The 23,854-nt window shown below is 47.0% G+C and overlaps 1 protein-coding gene across 11 annotated transcripts in view; it reads right to left on the bottom strand.

The window, feature by feature from the left end:
* FGFR2 (fibroblast growth factor receptor 2) overlaps positions 1 to 21,405 on the bottom strand; it is a 120,079-nt gene extending 98,674 nt beyond the window's left edge. For 4 of the 11 annotated variants that reach the window (XM_032176230.2, XM_032176252.2, XM_032176282.2 and 1 more), the window contains exons 1-2: positions 20,903 to 21,401; positions 16,471 to 16,750 (exon numbers count right to left, since the gene is read on the bottom strand). In XM_032176230.2, the coding sequence (XP_032032121.1) occupies positions 16,471 to 16,636 (166 nt within the window). In that variant the 5' untranslated portion in view covers positions 16,637 to 16,750; positions 20,903 to 21,401. Of the gene's footprint in view, positions 1 to 16,470; positions 16,751 to 16,894; positions 17,025 to 17,411; positions 17,490 to 20,902 lie in introns of those variants that run through there. The other 7 variants (XM_032176262.2, XM_032176272.2, XM_032176325.2 and 4 more) reach the window with 4 other exon arrangements.
* Positions 21,406 to 23,854: the final 2,449 nt, after the last annotated feature.

Genomic DNA, 23,854 nt, shown 5'->3' with positions numbered 1-23,854 from the left:
AGAGAGACACCAAACAGACCTGTCACTGACACCGAGACTCTGCCACTTACAAATCGTGTGACCTTGAGTCAAGTCCTCAGAGCAGGAACAATAATAAATGAGATAGGACACAGAAGGCACCCAGCACAATGTCTGGCACTTACACATCTGCCATCAGAAAGACCTTCCGGCTGAAATCCTCACTCCTCCACTAAACAGGAAAAAAAGCAAGGCTGCCTAGCCAGGTCTTCTCAGTGTGGAAGGTCGGGAGGTGAGAGAGGAGGGGGCAGGGCTCCTGTTCTCTTTCTCAATCCCTAACACAGAATTGTGGGTTAATTATCTTCGGTTAGCATTCTGTTCCCTGCTGGTGCGTGCATGTGTGTATGTGTTCTTATGGACAGGAACATATCAAGGAGGTCTTCTTGCCTTTCTAGGAAATTTTTCCTTCCCTGCCACCCCTCCTGTATCCATGGATATACCCAGAATTCCACCTCTGGCTCTTCTGGTCCTTTCCCTGCATTCCAGTCTCCTGGGCACCTGTGGCTTTTTCCCACCTCCTCCCCGCAGATGCCACTCAAGTCCCTGCTTGTAGGTTCATATTTCCACCTGCCCGGGGGGAGGAAACACATAACCTGGATGTCTGCAGAGGTCGTATCCAAAACAAGCAAGTGACCTTCAACCTCCTCCTCCTCCACCAGCCTCTTCTCTTACACGATGAAGGGAGTCACACCACTGAACTGCCACCCAAGATCCAAGTCGGCCCTGAAGCCCCTCTTTTCCTCTGGCCCTTCCTCTGATCAGCTCCCACACCCCTTCACCTGTTAGGCCTATCCCTGACAGAAAGCTTAGCTCTGAAAGAAAGTACGGGCAAAACTGCATCCCACAGGCCTCTTCCAGCCCTCCATAAGACCTCTGCAATGCACCTAACCCATCACCCACGGTGCACCCCTTGTAGCCACTGCAGACCCCCAGAGGAATCTTCTGAAGAGCACATGATCTCTACTCTTTTAAAAAGGCACAGACCACTCCAAAGTCAAAGAGAATAAGACCCGAAGAACATCATGCGCATTGAGGCTTGGTTGCTCCAAGCCCCACCTCCCCCTCTCTCTGACACTCTGGCTTGCCTGTCCACATGGGCACTGTTCCCTCCACCTACAAGCCCACCCAGCTAGCTGCCTGGCAGGCTCCTATTCAGCCCATTTCCAATCGCTCCTCCGTGAAAATCCCGATTCCCATTAAGACACTGCACTGCTCCCATCTCATCCTGTTCATCCTCTAGCACATGCACAGCCAAAGACAATCTGTGTCCCCAACCCACTCCACCCAAAAGATGTATGGAGAGGGACCGGAGTAGGGATCAATGCAATGTTTCTCAGACTTTACTGTGCATAAAACCACGTGGTCAGTTTAAGACCGCTTCCTTGCTCCCACTTCCAAAGATCCTGGGTCAGCCGGGCACTGTGGCTCACGCCTGTAATCTCAGCACTTTGGGAGGCCGAGACGGGTGGGTCACTTGAGGCCAGGAGTTAGAGACCAGCCTGGCCAACATGGTGAAACCCTGTCTCTACTAAAAATGCAAAAATTAGCCAGGTCTGGTGGCGGGAGCCTATAATCCCAGCTACTCAGGAGGCTGTGGCAAGAGAATCACTTGAACTTCAGAGGCAGATGTTGCAGTGAGCCAAGATTGTGCCATTGCACTCCGGCCTGGACAACAAGAGCAAAACTCTGTCTCAAAAGGAAAAAACAAAAAAAGATTTTGGGTCAGTAGGCCTGGGGGTGGGGGCTGACATTCTCTATTTCCCACAGGTGAGGCCTGATGCTGCTGGTCCAAGACCCACACTACAAGAAATTCAGCTCCAGTGTCCAAGGATGAGAGTTTGAGACCTGCCTCTGCCAGTAGTGAACGTGTCAGCTTGGAAAGCCTCACACCGCTGAGCCTCAGAGTCATGCTTTAGAGAAGAGAAAAACATCTCCAGGGCTGCCTGCTGCAGGGCAAGGTCCCCACAAGGACACAATCAAAGGCTGCCTAGGAAGGCCTCTGTATACTTAAAGTGAGCGGCACGTCTGAGAGCAAGCACTTCTCATCCTGGCGGGCGGTTGGAGGTGCGGGGGTCCCCATCCTGCAACTCAGCCCTGGCCAGGAGGGCACTCCTGGGTTCCTGTTTACGGGGCGTAACTGGCCGGCAGATTGCTTTTTCCAACCATGTGAGGGCCTCCATTCGCATTCCTGATTTCAAAACAGGTTTTCTTTCAAGTGAACGAATAGGTCTCATCACATATAAGTTACCTAAGTGAGGATTTCTGGAATGTTCCCAGAGACTAAACTTCTGAAGGTTTTGTGAGATTCATCATTATCAACACCCATGTATGATGCCTGTTTAATTTACAAAGAGGCCTGTGGCTTCTTAAAATACCTTCTACTATTCATCCATCCAACACATTTGAGAGCAGCTGATATGTGCATGTGGGGCACAATAACGCACCACAGAATTCCCTTGAGATGAGAACCCCAGCGGGGCTCAGGAGCTGGATAACTTACCCTAGCCCTACAGCATGCCGGGAATAACCCTGCAAACACCAAACCACGGGCAAGAGTCCCCACAGCTGTGCCTCACGCAGTCCACAGAGCTAAGGACCTGCAGTGCTGTGAGTTGGGGCGGCTGGCCTGCATTCCAGAGAGCATACCCTAAAGCCTAACTCATTCCAGAAGCAGGTTTTCAGGGACAGTCACCTTGCCACACTTACTGTTACCTGTGGCTCCTAGAAGCTGCTGCTGGGACAAGCTCACCTCCCTGATGTTGATGTAAACATTCAATAAATGGTGCATACTCCAGCGGATACATTTGCCCTGCATGGCCCTGAAAGGTCAGATCGATGTCCAAATCCCGTTTGACATTTTCCCCCAAGCCCGTAGAGCAGGCCCTCCCACACTAAGCACTTTCTGAATAAAGAAATACTTTTAAAGTGGTCAAGGCTACAAAAGAAAAGGGAAGGTTAAGAGTTATTCCGGGAGGGCAAGGCTGCCTCCTGCTTTCTCAATTCAGGACCTTCTGGGGGTACTGTTCTGCAAGCTGATTTAAAGGGCTTGGGCTTTCTTCTCTCAGCAGGATCTGGGTTCCAACACTCCTTCAGAGTCTGCAGATGTGTCCCCGGCCTGATCCCCTCAGCAGCATCCCAGCCATTTGCAAATGAAGCGGCAGCAGCTGGAGACTGGGAAACAGATGGTCTTCCTCATTTGAATGGGTTTGATCCGGCTGCTTGAAGCTCACCAAGTTCAGGCCTGGCCAGCATCGAAACCCGTGCAGAGGCCTGAAGGCACAGAGTTGTGGCCGGGGGAGCCGGCAGCAATCAGCTAAATGGGAATGACCTGGAGGAGAGGTTCCCCACACTGCCTTCGGGTGGGCGGGACACGGTCCCAGCTGGTTTGCACCGCAGAACCCAAGGAAGGCAGGTCGGAGCCACAGGGATCACTTTTCTCCTGTGCTTTGCAGAGGAAAGAAAAACTCTCCCTCAGGGGATCCTGAGCCGGAGGACTGAAACCCACGTTAATTCAGGACATTCCACGTTAAGAGCCGGCGCCACCACAGTTAACCTTTCTTCCCCTGCTCCAAACCGCATATTTGCATAGAGGTAAAAGCTTCAAGAAAACAAACAAACTTTAAAGAGTCACTACCTCTCACAACCCTCCAAAGCAGCATTGGGAGGGAAGCTTTAGATCTCAGAAGGGCTGTGCGCGGCTCCCACGAATGTTGGCTTCCTGGGACAGGGCATCCCCCAGGCGAGGCACCTGGGAGGAGGCAGAATCGCCATCCTGCCAACACCTGGCCTGACTCCCCTGGCCACCCTCCGGCCATCTCTCTGCCTCCACATTGGTCTGGCAAGAAGCTCTGCCAATTAGAGGTAGTAACAGAAAACAGATAGGAAGCAGGCTGAAAGGACCCACTCAAATACGGCCTGGAGGCTGCCGGGATGCCCTTGACCGGCCTCCTCACTGGCCACACCTTCAAAGGCAAGCACCTCACAGGAGGGGAGAAGAGGGGTCTCTGAGCCCAGCTGCACCCATTCACTCAGCGGCCTCTGCTCCGCCTCCATCAACACCACAGGTGAAGCCAGCAAGGGACAGCAGAGAGGCTAGGCCCTGGAAAATCGCCTCACTGGACAAGGGTCAACCTAGCAGGCAAGGTGGCTGGTACTGGTAAGGGTCAACCTTGCAATGCAGGTGGGTTTGCTGGGGAATCCAGGTGGGTGCCACCTCCTTAAGGGGAAGACCAGCCTCAGGTGTGGTGGCTAACACCTGTGATCCCAGCACTCTGGGAGGCCAAGGTGGGAGGATCGCTTGAGCCCAGGAATTTGAGACCAGGCTGGGCAACAAGTGAGAACCCATCTCTACCAAAAAAAAAAAAAATCAGCCTGCACCTATAGTCCCAGCTACTCAGAAGGCTGAGGTGGGAAGACCGCTTGAGCCCAGGAGATCCAGGATGCAATGAGCTGTGATTGCACCACTGCACTCCAGCCTGGGTGACACAGTGAACAGAGTGAGACCCTGCATTAAAAAACAAACAAACAACAACAACAAAAAAAAAACAGCAGCAGCAGCAGCTTCATAATCCCAGTCCCTGGAAACTCCTAAACATGGGGCACATGCCTCCAGCCCATGCTTTTCCTTCACAGAATCTTCACCTTCGACTGGACCTAGCCCTTCATTTTTTATTTTTGTTTATTTTTATTTTATTTCATTTTATTTATTTGAGGCAGAGTCTCATCCTGTCACCCAGGCTGGAGTGCAATGGCGTGATCTCAGCTTACTGCAACCTCTGCCTCCCGGGTTCAAAGATTCTCCTGCCTCAGCCCCCCAAGTACCTGGGACTACAGGTGCCTGCCACCACCCCCGGCTAATTTTTGTATTTTTTGTGGAGACCAGGTTTCACCATGTTGGCCAGGCTAGTCTCGAACTCCTGACCTCATGATCCGCCCACCTCGGCCCCCCAAAGTGCTGGGATTACAAGCGTGAGCCACTGCATCCGGTCAGCCCTTCACTTTTGCAATTATTTGACAAGAGCCTGTCTCCCCCACTCAACTGTTTATTGCTTGCTATTCTATCCCCACAGAACCTGGCACATAGTAGGTCTCAAAAATTATTTGGGGAACAAATGGATGAAAAAACTCAAAGAAACCACAGCAATTACCCTGCAATCTAAAAATCATGTTTATACCATCTTGCCTCTGCCAAGCTCTGAAAGTTGTCATCACACAGGGAGCTGCAAATTTAAGAGGGAAATTTGCAGCATCTCCTAGTCAAGAACTCTACGGCCAGGCGCGGTGGTTCACACCTGTAATCCCAGCACTTCGGGAGGGTGAGGTGGTGGATCACCTGAGGTCAAGAGTTCGAGACCAATATGGTGAAACCCCATCTCTACTAAAAATACAATTAGCCGGGCGTGGTGGTACACATCTGTAATCCCAGCTACTCTAGATGCTGAGGCAGGAGAATCGCTTGAACCCGCGAGGCAGAGGATGCAGTGATCCAAGATCGCACCACTGCACTCCAGCCTGGGTGACAGAGCAAGAGACTCTCTCATTAAAAAAAAAAAAAAAAAAAAAAAAAAAAAAAAAAAAAAAAATTAAAATTAAAAAAAAAAGAAAAAGGAATTCCACAACTTTCCTCCAAAACTCAACTCCCACTTTGAAATGCCCAGGACCCCTGAGTGTTCTGCAATTGCTGTACAAGTAGCCAAGAACAAAGTTCAGCTGGCTAAACCAGCTCGATTCACCTCCACATTAGCTGGTACCGGAGTTCACTTTTTATTTTTAAATACCAAACTGATCTTTGCTTGCTTTAAAAATGGGCTCCATTCCCTGGCCTCTTTTTTTCCCCTAAGGACACCCTTCCTGGCCAAGACTGGAAGAAGAGTAGGTGTTTCTGCTTTTGGCCTTTTCATTCTTGGAATTTTTTCTTTTTTGGCTTTCTTAGTCTCTCCTCCTAATCTCTGCAGAAAAGTGACATTAGAAGGGTCCGGTAGGCCTTGGTGCTTGTTTCCATGACCACAGTTCGTGGGAGTCCCAGGTACAGGGGTCTGTCTATGCAGGTAGCCCTTGACTTCCTACCCAGTCGTAAATCAGAAATTCTGGGAAGAAGAGCTTGACATAATATCAAAGTGGCAACAGCTGAGGGTTAGCAGGCACTGGGACAGACCAGCAGAGGCATCCGGGACAAAGAATAACTGGGGACGGCCTGCTCTGCTGAGGTGGCTCATGGGTCAATGGGCAACAGGGGCCAGCCCTTCTTGTTCTGGACTCCTACGGTGTGGCGCAGCCTAGACCACCAACCGGGACCCAGTCTCCCATTGGTATCCTTGGCAGCAGTCAGGGTTAGCCTCTTTCCAATAGGCCACATGCCACCAGAAGCCATTCTAGAAGAATCAAAAGTATAATTATTGAACATTTTTATTGCCTGGAATTTTTCTTCAAATGTCTTTAGGAGAATTCGGTATGGATGTGTGAGAAAGAAACAATCAACCAGCAGTGTCCCTAACAGGTTTAATAGTCAAATGACAGATTTAGGAAAGAATCAGGGGTCACCACATTCTCCAGCAAAAAAAAAATCCTCCTGCTCAGGAAGGAGAAGTGAAATTTTTCTTACACCAACACATTCACCCAAAGACCTGGGCCCACACTCACTAACGATGAGGTCCTGGAGAAGTCACTTGATTCCCAAGAATTTCAGTTACCTTGTCCATAAAATGAGAATAGGAATACCCAAGATGTTGTGGGTTATTAAGATGAGAGATGATATATGTTAAAGTACCTAGCACAGAGTCCAACCATGACAGGCACTCAATAAATGGTGGCCAGTTATCATCATCATCACCATCATCTCAAGGAATGCGCTAAAGAAACACGACCTCATCCATACTGCCCCCACTTCATAGCCTGTCCTACCAAGTAACCTCCATAGGGGTATCATGTGCAAATGCTTGTTCAGCTCCTGTCTGCTTCAGTACTGTGGGTCCCATCACAATTTCCTTGAGCTCCCTTCCATGCAGATGAAAATCTCATCTAGGAGTGTTCAGGGGAGGTCACTAAAGGCAAACACGGCAAGGATGACCATAACATGTTATGGAGCTCCCCTGTCCAGCCTGGCCAAAAGCAGAACACACCACACTGCACCCCACCCCAACCGATCCCATAACCCCTCTCCATCCCGCACCCCACCCCAACCGATCCCATAACCCCTCTCCATCCCGCACCCCACCCCAACTGATTCCATAACCCCTCTCCAAAGTTTTCACAGGGCCTGATGGCAATGTGGCAGTGTATTTTGTATTTTGAAGCTTCAAACAGAAAACTCTTTTGCCAAAATACATTGTTCCTCATGAAGTATGTGTCTGCTGTTATTATTACAGAGCTGCAACTGACTTTTTTCAACAGAGGGGAAAAAAAATGTCAACCTTGAACCATTTGGACTGCAAGCAGCAGGATGATCCCATTTCTAAAATCCAGGGGACTTGCAAAAGCCCAAGATAATAAAAAGGGTTGGACAAATCCAGGGCCTAGAGCCAGTTTTACATTTTAATTAATGTAAATGCCTCTCATCAGACAATTATCACTATACACTGTAGAGTAAACATCTTATTGGTCCAGGAAATATTGGTTTTAGATTTACTTTGACAGGAAGTGGGACAGGGAAGAAATCAGCATTTAATGAACACCTAATCTGGGCCAGGAAATTCAGTAGGGGCTTTACATTTCATTTGCATTTAATCTGCACATTCACTCTTCAAGATAGATACTATCTTTGAGGCTCACAGAGGTTATCTAACTTTTCTGAAATCACAGCATCAGTAGATAGTGGAGAGATTCAAACCTACCTCCCAGGGTCAAGTTCCCTCTGTTAGTTTATGTCTCCAGAAAGCATACCACACGCCATCCAAAACGATTTTATTCCATTCTATTTTTAAGAATGGCAGATACAGAATTTAGATTAAATGCATAGAAGATTCTCGTTCTTTTAAAAATTTGAGTGGTTTTAAATTTGAAACATTTATAAATGTCCACGATATATATTCAGTTGTGCGTCTATTGCAGCCAGGTAGAAATGCAACATGCATTGGTAGAAATCCAGGAGGCTTAGCAGGACAAGAAGGCTCCTTAAGGCAGCCACACATCTTTGGGGGCAATCCCACTGTCAACTGACAATCTGAACTTTAAGAGTGTTCAAAGAGTTTAAAACCTAAACTTAACCATTGCAATGATCTTGACATTCATTTTATAACACATCCCCCCGAACACATACACACACCATAGATACACACACCATAGATACACACAGTGGGCCTTTTCAATGTCTGGATACTTTTTTTTTTTTTTAATTATACTTTAGGTTTTAGGGTACATGTGCACAATGTGCAGGTTTGTTACATATGTATCCATGTGCCATGTTGTTTTGCTGCACCCATTAACTCGTCATTTAGCATTAGGTATATCTCCTAATGCTGTCCCTCCCCCTTCCCCCCACCCCACAACAGTCCCCGGAGTGTGATGTTCCCCTTCCTGTGTCCATGAGTTCTCATTGTTCAGTTCCCACCTATGAGTGAGAACATGCGGTGTTTGGTTTTTTGTCCTTGCGATAGTTTACTGAGAATGATGTTTTCCAGTTTCATCCATGTCCCTACAAAGGACATGAACTCATCTTTTTTATGGCTGCATAGTATTCCATGGTGTATATGTGCCACATTTTCTTAATCCAGTCTATCGTTGTTGGACATTTGGGTTGGTTCCAAGTCTTTGCTATTGTGAATAGTGCCGCAATAAACATACGTGTGCATGTGTCTTTATAGCAGCATGATTTATAGTCCTTTGGGTATATACCCAGTAATGGGATGGCTGGGTCAAATGGTATTTCTAGTTCTAGGTCTGGATACTTTTAAAATATTACAACTGGTCACTATGGAAAATTTAACAGTAAACTGTCAGGTATAAAAATGGGTCACATATAGTAATATAGGAGCTCAAGCGTTCGAAAATAATCACGACAATTTATATAGTTTATTAACGTCAGAGCTCAGAATTGAGTTGTCTCCAAGAAAGGTGCTACATAAATCACACAAATAAATACATCCCTTGTTCTCATTCCTGAATCTATCAGCATTTTCCTTACAAGCTATTTTTAGCCTCCTCATAAAACACATTCAGCATAACCTGAAACTCTATATGTGTGCATTCCATTCTGAAATGAATTGGAATTTACCATTCTTTAGTTAGACAAGGGGTTAAAGGAAAGAATATACAACAGCTTAGCCCCCTGACTTGGTACCGTCAAAAAGAATGAGAAGTTTTTGAGAGTGGCACGATGTGGCCAAAGTCCACAATGGCACAGAATTACTTACAGTATTCCAAAGTAGAGTAAATGACACACTCAGCATCTGAAAACTCTGCCACGGTACCGGTTTCCCAAAACCAAAATTACTGAAAACCTAAAGCATGCCTATTTTACTTGACACACACTCTTCAAGGATGGCCATGGCTTGTCCCAATGATTCATACTTGTGTATAAATATTTAAATGGTAAGAGCTTGAAGTTATATAAATAGAAGTCAGCTACCACATACAAATCACGGCGAAGAAAGAGAAACTTGTAAAAAGTGTGACTTTTGTCTATTATAGAAGGAGACATCTTCAAGACATGAAGGACCACCACAATGACCTGTCCAGCATCTTGTTCAATCAGACCTCTCCTTAAAAGAACTTAGCCTCTGAATAGCCAAGGCAATCCTAAGCAAAAATAACAAAGCTGGGGGCATCACATTACCCGAATTCAAACTATACTGTGGGGCTACAGTAACCAAAACAGCATGGTACTGGTATAAAAACAGGCATGTAGACCAATGGAACAGAATAGAGAGCCCAGAAATAAGGCCACACACCTACCGCACACCTACGACCATTTGCTCTTCGACAAAACTGATGAAAACAAGCAATGGGGAAAAGACTCCCTATTGAATAAATGGTGCTGGGATAACTGGCTAGCCACATACAGAAGACTGAAGCCAACCCCTTCCTTATACCATATACAAAAAATCACCTCAAGATGGAAGAAAGACTTAAATGTAAAACCCAAAACTAAAAAACCCTGGAAGACAACTTAGGCAATATACCATCCTGGACATAGGAATGGGCAAAGATTTCATGACAAAGACATAAAAAGCAATCGCAACGAAAGCAAAAATTGACAAATGGGATCTAATTAAACTTAAGAGCTTCTGCACAGCAAAAGAAACTATCAACGGAGTAAATAGACAACCTACATAACGGGATAAAATATTTGTAAACTATGCATCTAACAAAGATCTAATGTCCAGCATCTATAAGGAACTTAAATTTACAAGAGAAAAACAAATAATCACATAAAAAGTGGGCAAAGGACATGAACAGACACTTTTCAAAAGAAGACATATATGCGTCCCACAAGCATATGAAGAAAAAAAGCTCATCACTAGAGAAATGCAAATCAAAACCACGATGAGATACCATCTCACACAAGTCAGAATGGTGATTAATAAAAAGTCAAAAAATAATAGATGCTGGTGAGACTGCGGAGAAAAGGAAACACTTATACACTGTTAGGAGGAGTGCAAATTAGCCCAATAATTGTGGAAAGCCGTGTGGTGATTACTCAAAGAGCTAACAGCAGAACTACCATTCAACCCAGCAATCCCATTACTGGGTATATACCCAAAGGAATATAAATCATTCTACCATAAAGACACATGCAGACAAATGTTCAATGCAGCACTATTCGCAATAGCAAAGACATGGAATCTACCTAAATGCTCATCAATAACAGATTGGATAAAGAAAACGTAGTACATATACACCATAAAATACTATGCAGCCATGAAAAAGAGCAAGATCAAGTCTTTTGCAAGAACATGGATGGAGCTGGAGGCCATTATCCTTAGCAACAAACCAAATACTGCATATTCTCATTTATAAGTGGGAGCTAAATGACGAAAAATCATGAACACAAAGAAAAGAACAACAGACACTGAGGTCTACTTGAGGGTGGAGGGTGGGTGGGAGGAGAGAGAGGAGCAGACAAAATAGCTGTTGGGTACTAGGCTTAATACCTGGGTGATGAAACAATCTGTACAACGAACCCCCATGACACGAGTTTACCTATATAACAAACCTTCACATGTACCCCCAAACCCAAAATAAAAGCTAAATTTTTAAAAAATAGAACTTGGCCTCAAGTTCTTGACCAAACTACACTAAGAAGGCAAGTCAGGGAGGAAGATGGTATGGTAAAGATGGGGTATGGTTAGCAACACCAAGCATTTCAATGCTAGGAAAGCTAAAAAAAAGTAGAGCCATCTCTAAATCTCATATGGGATACAGCAAAAAGATGAAAAAAATGCAAAACTTAAGGCTAGCACAGGCGTGGTGGCTCACACTTATAATCCCAGCACTTTGGGAGGCCAAGGCTGGAGGATCGCTTGAGGCCAGGAGTTGGAGACCAGCCTGAGCAACATGGCGAGACCCCATATCTACAAAATATTTTTAAAAATTATCCAGGCCTGTAGTCCCAGCTACTCAGGAGGTTGGAGACCCCTTCAGCCCAGGAGTTTGAGGGTACAGCGAGCCAAGTTTGAGGATACAGTGAGGGTACAATTCCACCATTGTACTCCAGCCTGGGTGGCAGATCAAGATTCTGCCTCAAAAAACAAAAACAAACAAAAAACCAAAGGCTAAAATCATCTCTCAAGGAAAAAAAAAGTAGAGACCATGAGCATTTTGCACAGTTGCATAAAACCTACTGGATCAGAATTATCTGTGGAATAGCCTAAAAAACTTCCAAAAAATAATTTCTGAACCGCCTACAGAGATGTTCCCCTGCCAAGAATCAGACCAGTACAGTGGAGAGTAGCACACCAGCTATATTTCCTACCTAGCTTAACAGCCAGGCACCCCAAAATCAATTTCCCATGTTTTCCTTTAATGACTAAAATTAGCTTCAATGGAAATGTAAGAGTAAGCTAGATTAGAGGGAGTTTTTAACAATTACCCTGGCTAAACAAACACCTAAACAACAGTCTGCAAACTGGAAGACTAGTGGATACATTTTACTGAAACTACGAACATTAAACAAAACACTTCCAGTTTAAACACGACCCCAGTTATTTCATAGCCATGTAATTATTTGTTAAGTCTGATATTAAAAACATCTCATATTGGATTGCTGTGGTTTTGTGAATTCTCACCCTCAACTGGGTCAGAAAGACTTGAAAGGAATAAAGTCTTTACTTATGGCTTGATGCGGGGCCATTGGCATAGTAAGTGCTCTGTTTTTTAACTGGTTGAAATAAACAGACAAAACAGAAACACACACATATACCCCAAATTTGAATCAGAGAGAGCGAGTATAAAATGATACAAGTACCAGTTCTCTGGGCTTACCAGATTTCTGCTCTATAAGTAATATTAAACATGGCTCTTGGTCTATGAATTGTGAAACACTTTATATACTAATAAAGAATGTGTACTTCATTGTGTATTTAACTGCGTAAGCCTGTATTTGGTTTAATTGACCAAGAATAAGTCCTTGTTCCAAAGCTAACTATCAAGTTACAGTCAACTCTTAAATATTAACATTCATATTGAAAAACAAAGATGTAGATAATACGAAACAGAAGATTATTTTAAATCATTCACTCTTGGTATGCGGATATATTCTTCCTTTCTTTTAACTTGCAATTAAATACGTATGGCTAATATCATGGCATTTACAATACTTCTAGCAAAGGACTTAAACCATACTGGAAAAATCTTACTTAGGGAGGTCTCTGTGTAGATCCTGTCCTCAAGGTTTCTGCTACAGAACTCTGGACCAACTCACGCTGGTCCAGGAGAGCATCACCTCTCAGAAGATTGACAAAAAAATTGCTACACAAACTACATTTTTTTTCAGTTTGTTACTTTTCAGAGTCACACTCGGTGGAGGGTGGGAAAGTAATTAAGGGTTTAGGGTTGAAAAGCCCTTTCATTTTAGCTCCTACTGGGTTGGTGTAAACAAAGATGCCATTAATGTCAACAATGACTTAATTAACCAGAGTAGGTGACAATGTCAGGAAGAACTTGAAAGTAAGAGTTGCCCCCTCTCAGGGTAATCAAGCTTGACTAGACTTCAAATATTTATAATGTTAATCAACAGAATAGTACTTGGCATTGAGGACTGCCCCCCTTCGAGTCAATAACCATGTTTTCACTCCTCTGCTGGTGCCCTATAACAATGAATGACCAAAAGGAAATTAACAATGAATGACCAATTGGAAAACTCATATTTAATCTGAAATATTAAAAACTAAAATCTTCTAGAGATTATTTTAAGTCAATTGAGTGGGCCCAACCCCACTGCTACTACTTTGGAAAGTGTCCAGAAGACAAATTATATATATGATATATGATATGACATATGGTATGATACGATATTGTACAATGCCAAGATGACTAAACATAATCTTTCCCTGAGGGGCCAAAAGAAAAGGACCCTCTAGTGTTAGGGCCCAGGCTTCTTCCTGGAACTTCTCAGTCACATTTTTCTCCCATCCGATAGACATTATCTAAACTGAGCTTCCAAATAAATTAGCAAACCAAAAGGTCTTACAAGATAAGACCTTGGTGCACAGAAGGTCAAGGTGGAACTTACTGCTAACCAAAGCTATAGTTGTTCTAATCATGGAGAACTGATGGACAGGGGCACAGGCACGCACACACACACACACACACGCGCGCACATACACACACACACTCTCTCTCTCTCTCTCCAATTCACCAGCACTGAGCCTAAGCCTGAGCCCATTTTCAGTTGTTAAAAACTCCTTTCTCGTCTATAATTCAATGACCTTCCTAATCACCTCTGACACCAAAGCGAACTCCTGCAATAGAACTGGTCTTAGGGCTCAAATCAGTGGCCAGTATTAGACTAACAGATGAGGGGAAGTGGGGACCCTACAGAAAGCAAACGCAGCTTCCTGGAAACACCAAGGGCCTCCTCCCTCCAAAAACAACTTTCTTCTTCTCAACTGTCTCCAAAAGCCTAGCTGTTTTCTGACATTGTGGCACCTGGCACAACCAGCCCACGGGACTGGGAAGACCCATGTTCCCAGCTCCCTGGTGACAACGGTGACAAGGCCATGCATTCGGTGCTTACCGGATGCCAGCCCCTGTGCTAATTGCTCTTTATGTTCGGGTCAAATGGAAATCTCCTAACAACCTTTTGGTGGAAGAGTCAGAAGACTTCTGAGGACATTAATATTCAATGACTATTAATGAAGAGACCCTAAAGATCATCTTCTCAAGCCCTCAGATGACAGAAAGGGAAACTGAGGCCTGGGACTTGTATGCTTTTCCAAAGCCTCCTCTTTGTCAGGTTTTGCACCTTCCTCTAAGACATCTTTCCTTTTCCATCTCATAACTCTGGATGCAGATGAACTCACAGCTCATGGAAACTATAAACCCATAAAAATGCACAAAAGGACATTAACAAAATATTACCTAAAATTTCCAGAACTTCATGGACCTCCTTCCTGATCCATAAGTGCATCCACAGATCCCAGGTTGAGCAGGCCTGCTTCCAACAATACCCACATTGTTGGATTTAAATTCTTACACAAAGACTCATTTGGGGAACTTCGTCCCTTTCCACTATTTCTTCCCTCTGCCTCACCTGTCCCTCCCTGCACGTATACACAATTTTAAACTTCCTTCAAGAATTAAATATAGTAAAACAAATCCTCCGGGACCATTTTACACTTTATGTTGAAATAAACTCACAATAACGCTGCCCTGAAAAGCCAAAATGAAAAATGACAGTTTTTCCCTAACCTGGGTTGCTCTAAAGCCCGCACTGCAGGAAATCCCAGCTCAGCTTCCTCAGTTGTTGCTGAGCCACGCACTCAAGGGAAAACCAGCAACTACGGAAACATCCATTTTAATTATTAGCAAAATTAAAGAAGTACAGGCATGACTTTCAGAAACCAGGAACTTTTTCCCGTTTACATGAAAGCCCTGTAAAAATGCATCACCACTGCCAATTACATTCATCCTGGTGTCCCAGCACAAATCACCAAGAAGCAGTTCCGTAATCGGCCTGTAGCTGTAGCTATACAAGCCTCAGACACAAACTCCTACCAGATTCCCTTCCCAGAGACGTAGGGAGATGTCACCACACCTGTTAATTATAGAGCTGCCATCCCTCTGTGTAACAAAAAGTTCCCCACTCTCACACGATTGCTTCAGGTGATAAATGCTTCGGTCCTCATCCTTTAATGACACGTGCCCGGGGTCTTCCTGGGGAGCCTATATCTCTCAGAACTCTCATCTCAGATGAACACAACCCTCCTTCCTAAATTGTCCTGATCTGGCTAAGGAGGCTGGGCTCTCTGTCCTCTCCCAGCCTACCCCACCGGATAAGTGTGCTGTTCATTCACCCCACGCACGAGATGTGTTCCCAGAGCAGCTCAGCTTACCCCAGACACCACTCGGACTGCTGCGGGTTCCTAAAGCCAGGCAGGCACCAGGTGGGTTCTCCGCAAACAGGTTCATTAAGTGGTGATGAGTGCTGGGATCTGCCGTTTTATTCTCGGATTACCACTCGAAAAATAACTCAGCTACCAATATTCCCTACTGATGACAGATTTCAATGCAGCACCAAGTAGAGGCTTGGCTCACGTTGTCTCCAAAGGGCTGGGAGAGAGGTTCCAAATCTGCTAAGCTGAATAATTCAGCCTCATGTAGTCCTCACAATTGGACTTACACCTTGAAAATTAAATTTCCAAAACTGTGACACCGGTGCATGCCCTGTGATACTTGGAGGTTCTCAGAGCTGGAGGAGATCCCCTGGCACATTCACTTTCAAGTTTACCTAAAATAGAATCTGCCACTCTGTGATGATGCATTGCTTAAGTATTATGAATTACAATGGCTAAAAAAAAGTTCTGAGATGTCAAGCCTCTCTCTCTGTGCTAAACTTCAGAACCTTCTTTTCTCCTTAAACAATGAAAATAAGACATCAGCATTTCAGATGTTGGCAATTTCTTTTAGTGGTTCCTTTTGTCAGAAAATAGCAATTCTTTACATTGTAAGCAGTAGGAATGCTGCTGGGGGAGACTAGAGATGACACATCCTCCCAAGGTTCGTCCCTTCCACAGTTCTCTCGGGCACTGGATAAAGGCGAACTCCCAGCTGTCTCCCTCACCCAGCACAGAGAAATACACAGCAAGAAACCACCAAACTATACCATCCTGCCTGCAGTGTTGCGGCAAAGGACCTTCTCTCATCAGCTCTGCCTTGCGGGGAGCCAAGAGACCACGATCAGGTGCTCTTAGAAGCCCCATTTACAATGCAAGGGTAGCTGATTCTAAAACAGGCCTTAACAATCTGCCCCCAGAAAAATCCCAAAACAAACTTGAAAAGTGAAATTAAATGACTTACCTTCCGGCTCTAATGTGGTATCCTCAACTAAACTGAAGGAGGGCCGGGCCAGGGACAAGGTTGCCATGGTGACCACGACCAGGCAGATGAAACGACCCCAGCTGACCATGGTTACGGTACCAATCCCCGGTCCTCTTCCATATCTCCATGTGGACGTTAATCCCATCTGCACACTTCCTCTACGGGCATGGACTGCGCGCAATGCCTTCAGCCTGCGGTGGGCTCAGGAACCGAGGCGCTGCCGCCGCTGCCTCCGCCGCTGCTGCTGCTGCTGCAGTCACTAAAGGAAAAAGATTGGCGAGTCAGGGAATCTTCCCCAATGCCAAATCACTCCAGCCCAAGTGGGATAAAACCATTTTTCAGCTTCTCAAATGTGTGCAAACAGAGTTCTTTTTCATTATCTGCTAAATCCTTCCATCCTCACCTCAGAGTCCCAGGTGATTCCACCAGACCGGTCCACAGAAATGTGTTAGGCTAATCTTTTTAAAAGCATACTTTTAAGAAACAGAGATAAAACAGTAGCTACAGGACTCAGATACGTGCAGCCACTTCAGTGAGGCAATGTGTGCTCTCTTCTACTATCCACTATCGCCTCCACCGCCCTCAATGAGCAGAAGCAACATGACCTTAGTTTCAAGGGCAACTACAAAAGCAAGTTAAAAATGCTCCGGTTGGCATAACCAACCTCGTTGCCTTCTCTTAGTCCAACTGGGCTTTAGAAAGCTAAACTGTTGGAGGCGTCTGCTCACAGCTCCGTATTTCTGCTGGGCTGCAGGTGAGCAGTCTGTCCCACCCTCACTGTAGCTCTTGGGAAGAAAGGAGACCAGCAAAATCAAAAGAATCCCAGGAAGGCTACAGAAAATTCCCACCAGTTTACACTTGTCAGGATTCATTTTCAAATGGAGAAGTGTATTTCAGTCTTCCGCCAAGCAGCCACTTACGAAGAGTGAACACAACTGCAGCACATTCAACGCAGCTGATCCAAAAAGGACTTCGAAGCCTGAATTTCCTTCCCCTGTAACTAAATGGTAGTCCAGGGCTGCTAAATGTCTTCAACCTCTGTAGAAGGGTTAGGAAACTGAGCAGATGCAAATTCTGATGAATGCAGGAATTTATTAATAATGATGATGTAAATTATGTAAATTATAGTCATGGTATGTGATTGGACCAATAACTTTCAATATGCAAACCTATTGGCTAAATTTTCAGAATATAAGTTAGAAGAGGACACTCAACTTAATATTCTGTTCACCCATTTGATCCAAGGGAAAGAAAATTTTCCAAGAAAGCTTAATATATTCCAAGCAACTTTAAATTCACTCAGTACCCTCTGTGACTAAGGGTACAGTAAAATGCACAAACTTTAGAGAATGATTAAAACAATCACAAGAAGGGGCTCATCAATCTCAGGCTTCAGATTCTGTGAACCGCAGGAATGAACCACATTTTCTAAGACTGGGGGTGGGAGGGAGGCTTTTAATAAAAAAATCTCTAAACTCTACATTTTTTATGTACCCACTCAATGTTTCAAGTTATGTCATAGGATTTCAACACTGCTGGAGCCTCCCCAAATCTCATCATAAAAACTGCTCCTTTTAGCTTTGACTGAGGATAAAAATGGATGAGGGAAAAGAATATGCCACATCATTTCCAAAGGAGGAATAAAGAAAACCTCTGCTTCAAAGATAGCACAGGTGAAACGGTGTGATTCACAGCAAGCCAGAAAAGTATGTGTGCAGTGTGTGTGTGTGTACACGGTGTGCGTGCGTGCATGGTGTGTGTGCGTGCATGGTGTGTGTGCGTACACGGTGTGTGTGCATGCACGGTGTGTGTGCATACACGGTGTGTGTGCGTGCACGGTGTGTGTGCACGGTGTGTGTGCATACACGGTGTGTGTGCGTGCACGGTGTGTGTGCGTACATGGTGTGCGTGCACGGTGTGTGTGCGTGCACGGTGTGTGTGTGTACATGGTGTGTGTGCGTGCACAGTGTGTGCATGTGCTTTCAGATAGCTTGGAAGATTTTTCCTCCTAACTTTTCTTTCCTCTTAGTCAAGAGCTTCAAAAGATAATTTCGGATCTATTTCTACATACATGTGGGAGGAAAGTACACAAACATTCTCATTGATTTACTAAGCATTTCCAGAATGCAGGGGAATTTTCTACCTCTAACACGACTTCAGGAACAATCTTAAGTCCTCGCAGAGGTTTCACCCCAGGCTCCTTCCCCAGCCTGCTCGCCCACCTGTCCCTGCCCAGAGGAGCCTCCTTGGCTCCAGGCAGAGAAAGGTGGACAGGGCTCTCCGCTGAATCTCAAGCCATTCCATCATCCCGCTAGCTGGCACTAGAAATTTGCATTTCAGCCATTTCCAGGTCCAAACCCCACGGCAGCCCCCTCGCCAAAACTCTGGAAGGCGGAGACCTAAGGCGACAGGTCTGCACGGTTCCCCACCCCAGTGGACAAAAGTATGGTGCGACCTCCTAGGCAGGATAATTAGGTCCCCAGGCTCGGTGTTGGGAACACAAGCCCAGCATGCCGCTGGCGGCCACAATCCCGGCTTCCTGCCTTCAATACCATAATCCTTCCTGGAGTCTGAGCCCCAGTGAAAGCCCCAGCGTGTTTATTTTTCCCCTTGAAAGGGAACTCTCTTCTCAGCCTGCACGCGGGAGGAGTTGTCACCCTCCCTCTGATGGATGGCTCTTCTCGGCCGCCCGCCCCCCCGGTCCATTTTCACCTCGGCACAAGCCTGCCCCCAAAGACAGGCAGAGTGACAAGCAGGAAGGGCTTGGCTGCGGAGCGGTCCCCATGCCAGGCCTGTGCTGGGCTCTTCAATTTACCATGACATTCCCAAAACCCCGGCCCTCCAAGAAGGCAGACCAATACAGTGCCCTGCGCTTTGGGCTTCCACCTAAGGGGTGATCTGTCCACTGCTGGCTCGGCCACTGGGAGCACCTGGTGTTTTGTTCTTGGCTAGATTTCACATCAGGAAAGTCAACAGTGCCCGGCTCCTCCAAAGTGCAGACCCATCTCTTCACTTAAGGCCTCCCTACTTCTCCCCAGCACTGAGTAGGAGCAGGAGCTGTCAAGGGGTCAAGTCTGGGGGGAAATTCCTCAACGAATTGAAATCTCAAAAAACACACACTGACCCAGGACCACAATGCCCTCCCAGTTTAATGCTTGCGTCCAATCAGAACTTGCGAGCAGCTTGGGGGTTCTCCCCACCACCACCCCCTTTCAGGGCAGCACTTCTTTCATTTGTTTGCCTGAAATATCCTGTTTTTCTCCCCCTTCTCGGGGCACTAAAGAGCTCAGAGAAATCTGCATTTTAATTGACATTCCAGGGAAAGGGAGAGGGGCGCCTGATTGCTTTTCTATTCAAACTAAACAGGCTTTTCAGATGAAAATGAGTCGAGCCCGGTGGAAGATTTACAGGGATTTGGGACCAGGGAGACAATGGAGTTTTAAATGTTGATAGCGTTTCACACCAAACACATAATGGGTGCCCTCAGTTTGAAAGCAGGTTTGCCTTTAAGGATAGGTTTTATTGAATTGGGAGAAAGGAAGGAGGGTCTGGAGAACGGTTTGCAAGGGAGCGGGGTGCGAGGAGAGCGACGGAGGCTGGTGGCCCCCGGGCCGGCCTCCTGCGCCAGGTCCGTGGTCCGCGAGGGTCGGAGCCAGCGCCACGCAGGGCCCTCGGCTTTTTTCCCCAGCGCGGCCCCGTGGCCGAAAGAATGAGCGCGCAAGTTAGAACTCGCCTGCGCTTTCGACATCTCCCAGCCGCTGCGGCAGAGCAGGCAGGCGAACTAGAAAAAGTCGGTCCAGTTCGCCCCCTAGCCCCAGGCGCCCTGCGCTCCCTCCAGCGCCGACGGCGGCTGCGGGCGAGGGGCGCCCAGGCACCGAAAACCGGGCACCAGCCGTCGCCTCCCCAGCAGTGCCACCCCTACGGGATGTCACCGGCCCCACCCCAGCGGCCCCCTCCCGAAAAAGGGGTCTCCGCGGGGCCTGGATGGTACGGAAGTTCCCAGGACCCACGGATGGGGCACCTCGGAGATGCCCCCCGGGACCCGGCCTGCGGGGCTGTGCCACGGGCAGGCGAACCTTCCGCCCGTCTGCTCTGGGGTCGGAGAAACGCGCCCAGTCAGCGGGAATGCGCCCGCCAGGGTTTGACAGGGAGGGGGGCGTCAACGCCAGAAGCAGATGTCAGCATCTGGATGGGGGTGGCAGAGGCAGAACTTCCAGAACACCGGCCGTCAGCACGTACCCACCTCCCCCATCACCTATGCAGCCACAGAGGAAGGACACGGAGCGTCCTCCACAATGCCAGTCCTTCCGCGCCCCCCGCCCGGAGGACGGTGCACCCGGCGTCCCGGGCTCCCGTGGCGCCCACGTCCCCGGCTGGCGAAGCTCCCCGAGGCGTCTTGCGCGGCGATTACCTTGAATGGCAACGCTCCTCCGCGATCTGTGTTGTCCCCGCTTCCCGCGTGGGTCGGGATGGAGAAAGCGACGAGCCCGGGCTTGGGGGAAGCAACTCCAAACGCAGAAGAGTGGTCCTTGGGTCTTCGCCGGCGCCAAGCCTCCCGGGCTTCACGCGCACCACAGGCTGCGGAGGAGCGCGGGCATGACGCCCGCGGGCTGCCCTCGGATTTGGGGAACGAGAGGAAGAAAGGACTCAGGCTTAGCGTTGCCTCCACCAAACTTTGCTCGCGAGTTGCGAAGGCTCAGAGCGCGCAGGCAAGCTGCGGCCTCGGGGCCCCCGGGGCTCGCGGCCGGCCCCAGCCAGCCCAGAGAGCAGTCGCCGCGCCGGGCCAAGTACGCCGCATGCAGCCCCGCGGCGCCCGAGCTTTGTGGCGGCCGCACGCGCTCGCTCGCCCGCTCCGCACCCGCCGCCCGCCCGCTCAGCTCTCCACCGCGCTCTCCTGCAGCCGCCGCCCGCGCCGCCGCCGCCGCCGCCGCCTCTTCGCGGCGGGTCACGCCCCCACTGAAACCCGAGCCGTTTCCTGGACGGCGGCGCCCTCTCTGCCAATCAGCGCCGCGCGCCCGGGCCGCCCCGAGTCCCGCGCGGCTCCCGACGCCTCCGAGCAGCCGAAGACAGCGGCCCGGGAGGCGAGGGCTCGGCCGCGATGCGGCCGCAGGGATGCAGCGACAGCCTCCGAATAAGGCCTGGTCCCGCGCCCCGCGCCACCTCCTCCCTCCTCCCCGGGCGAGCGAGGCTGGCCAACGGCTCGCTGAGCGACTGCGTTACTTGTTTTATGTCAAGTTAGAAAACAAGTGACCGAAGGCTCTAACCCTGCCCTCCCCTTAAAGAGACTTTAAAATGCGCCTGCTTGATACTGCGGGGAGGGTTGTCAGGCAGCTGAAGCTTTTGGAGGAGAGGAAGCCACTTGGAAATGTTCGCAGGACATTGCATATTTCTGTCCTTCTAAACAATAGAAATGAGAGGAAAAAACTGAATATTAATGGAGGCCCTACTATGGGAGGGTCACACTACATAGGTGATTCTATTTCATCTGCCCAACCACCCTGCAGAGTACTATTCCCAGTTTCTGATAAGGAAACTAAGGATCAGAGAGGTTAAGTAATTTGCCTAGGATCACACAGCTGGCTACTAGGAGAGCCTGACTTTGAATGTGGCTCTCTCAGAAAAAGCCAAAATTGCATCCAAAAAAAAGTGTTTAATAATATGTGTTTGGATTAATAAAAAGAAATTCAAAGGAGTCGAAAGACTCAACTCTACCATAAATAGACCTTGAACAAAGTAATTCCTCCCTCTGAATCTTAGATTAAAAATCATAAATGCAAAATCTGATTCTTCAACTGCACACCAAGCCATAACTGGTTAAAGTTCCTATTTCCATTTACCTTTTCACTAAGCCGTGTCTTCGGAATAATTTATTTTAAGTATGCTTTTTCTCCCTCCTTATTCATCCAGCTCCTGAGCAGCCATGCTTAAGTTCAAGACCATATATATTAAAACCTTAATTATTTTTCTTTAGAAAAGGTCGCTAAACCCAGAAATGCTTTAGAATCCTTTTGAGGCCTGAAGATAGATGAAGCATTGAGAACAAACCTGACGTGGAAAACAGACTTTTCCTGCATCTAGAAACGTATTTGCACCTGTGTCACTAACATTGCACACTTCATAACACTTACAAAAATATTTTTCAAGGTGCCACATGATTAGAAAATCATTTTCATTCACAATATAGCAGAGAAAACGTCTATGCAAGTTATTTAAAAGCCACACAAGTAAGAAATCCATTTAACTGCCTCAGGCAAAAGGCTATAACATTATATTTTGGAAATTTGATAGCAACAAAATAAAAACTGGTTCTTAAGCAAAATTAGCCCTCTATATGCTTGGTGGGAGGGTATGTTTTCGGTCAGGTCCTCTAACCTGGATTAGCCCCAGAGCCTATACATTAACAGACACCTCAGCCCAGGTGACGCATAGCCATTCACTCCCACATGGGTTGTTCTGATAGCAGTACGTTTTCAAGTTCTCAGAAAAGGGATGCAGTTGAACGTGTCTGTCGCAGGCTGCCACTTACATCTTTATATTCCCCACCAATGGGAAACTCGAGTGTCTCAGGACAGATTCCTTTCCCATCCTGCACTGCATCCATCAGCCATTGAAAATGCTGTTAACACATTCTCACATAAATTAATGGTGCAGGAAGCCGCTGTCCCTATCCCCCATTCATCAATAGCTTTATGCATGTTGAATGGAAAGGAAGCTTTCTGCTGAAAATGACAAATAAGAACACCTACTTTCATGTCCAGGCACAGTTTGCAGAATGTATTTTTTATAGAGATGAAAAGACACCAATCTATCAAAAGCTCCTTATTCCCTAAAGAATGCTCATATTTAAGGGACTGAAACCCACAAGACCACAACAGCAAACTCTTCAGTTTTGGGGGAAAAAAAAAGTATGTTTAGAATTATTTTTTAAAAATCAATTATGTCCCCATATTTAGTCTTCAAGTGACCTCAGACCATCCAGGAAAACCTTCACACCACTGAGGCTTCTGAATGAGAAAATAATCTCTTTACAGTTTTTTTTCTTTTCTCTTCCCTCTTCAAGTGGCTGGAACCCCTTTCGTCAATGGCCTCCCATGAATGGTGTTGCTAATAAAGCCTATTAATGAGCTTCCACGGCGGAGTGTGAATAGGTAAATAAGCCCCAATCTGTTGAGGTTCTGGGGCAAGGGCAGAAAAGCCAGTAAGAACTAAAGGTGACAGTTTGAACTGAACTGCGAACGCCAGCACCAGGTTTCAGCTGAAAGAACCGCCAGACAAGGACACATTCACAGTTCCTCCACCCCCTACTGAGGTCTCTTTTCTTCGCAATTTTCCCCCCTTTACAAAATGTCTTGAGTAGTCACCC

Source organism: Hylobates moloch, unplaced genomic scaffold, assembly GCF_009828535.3.
Source record: "Hylobates moloch isolate HMO894 unplaced genomic scaffold, HMol_V3 SCAFFOLD_3, whole genome shotgun sequence".
NCBI lineage: Eukaryota > Metazoa > Chordata > Mammalia > Primates > Hylobatidae > Hylobates > Hylobates moloch.
This window is presented reverse-complemented; position numbering and strand designations above follow the sequence as displayed.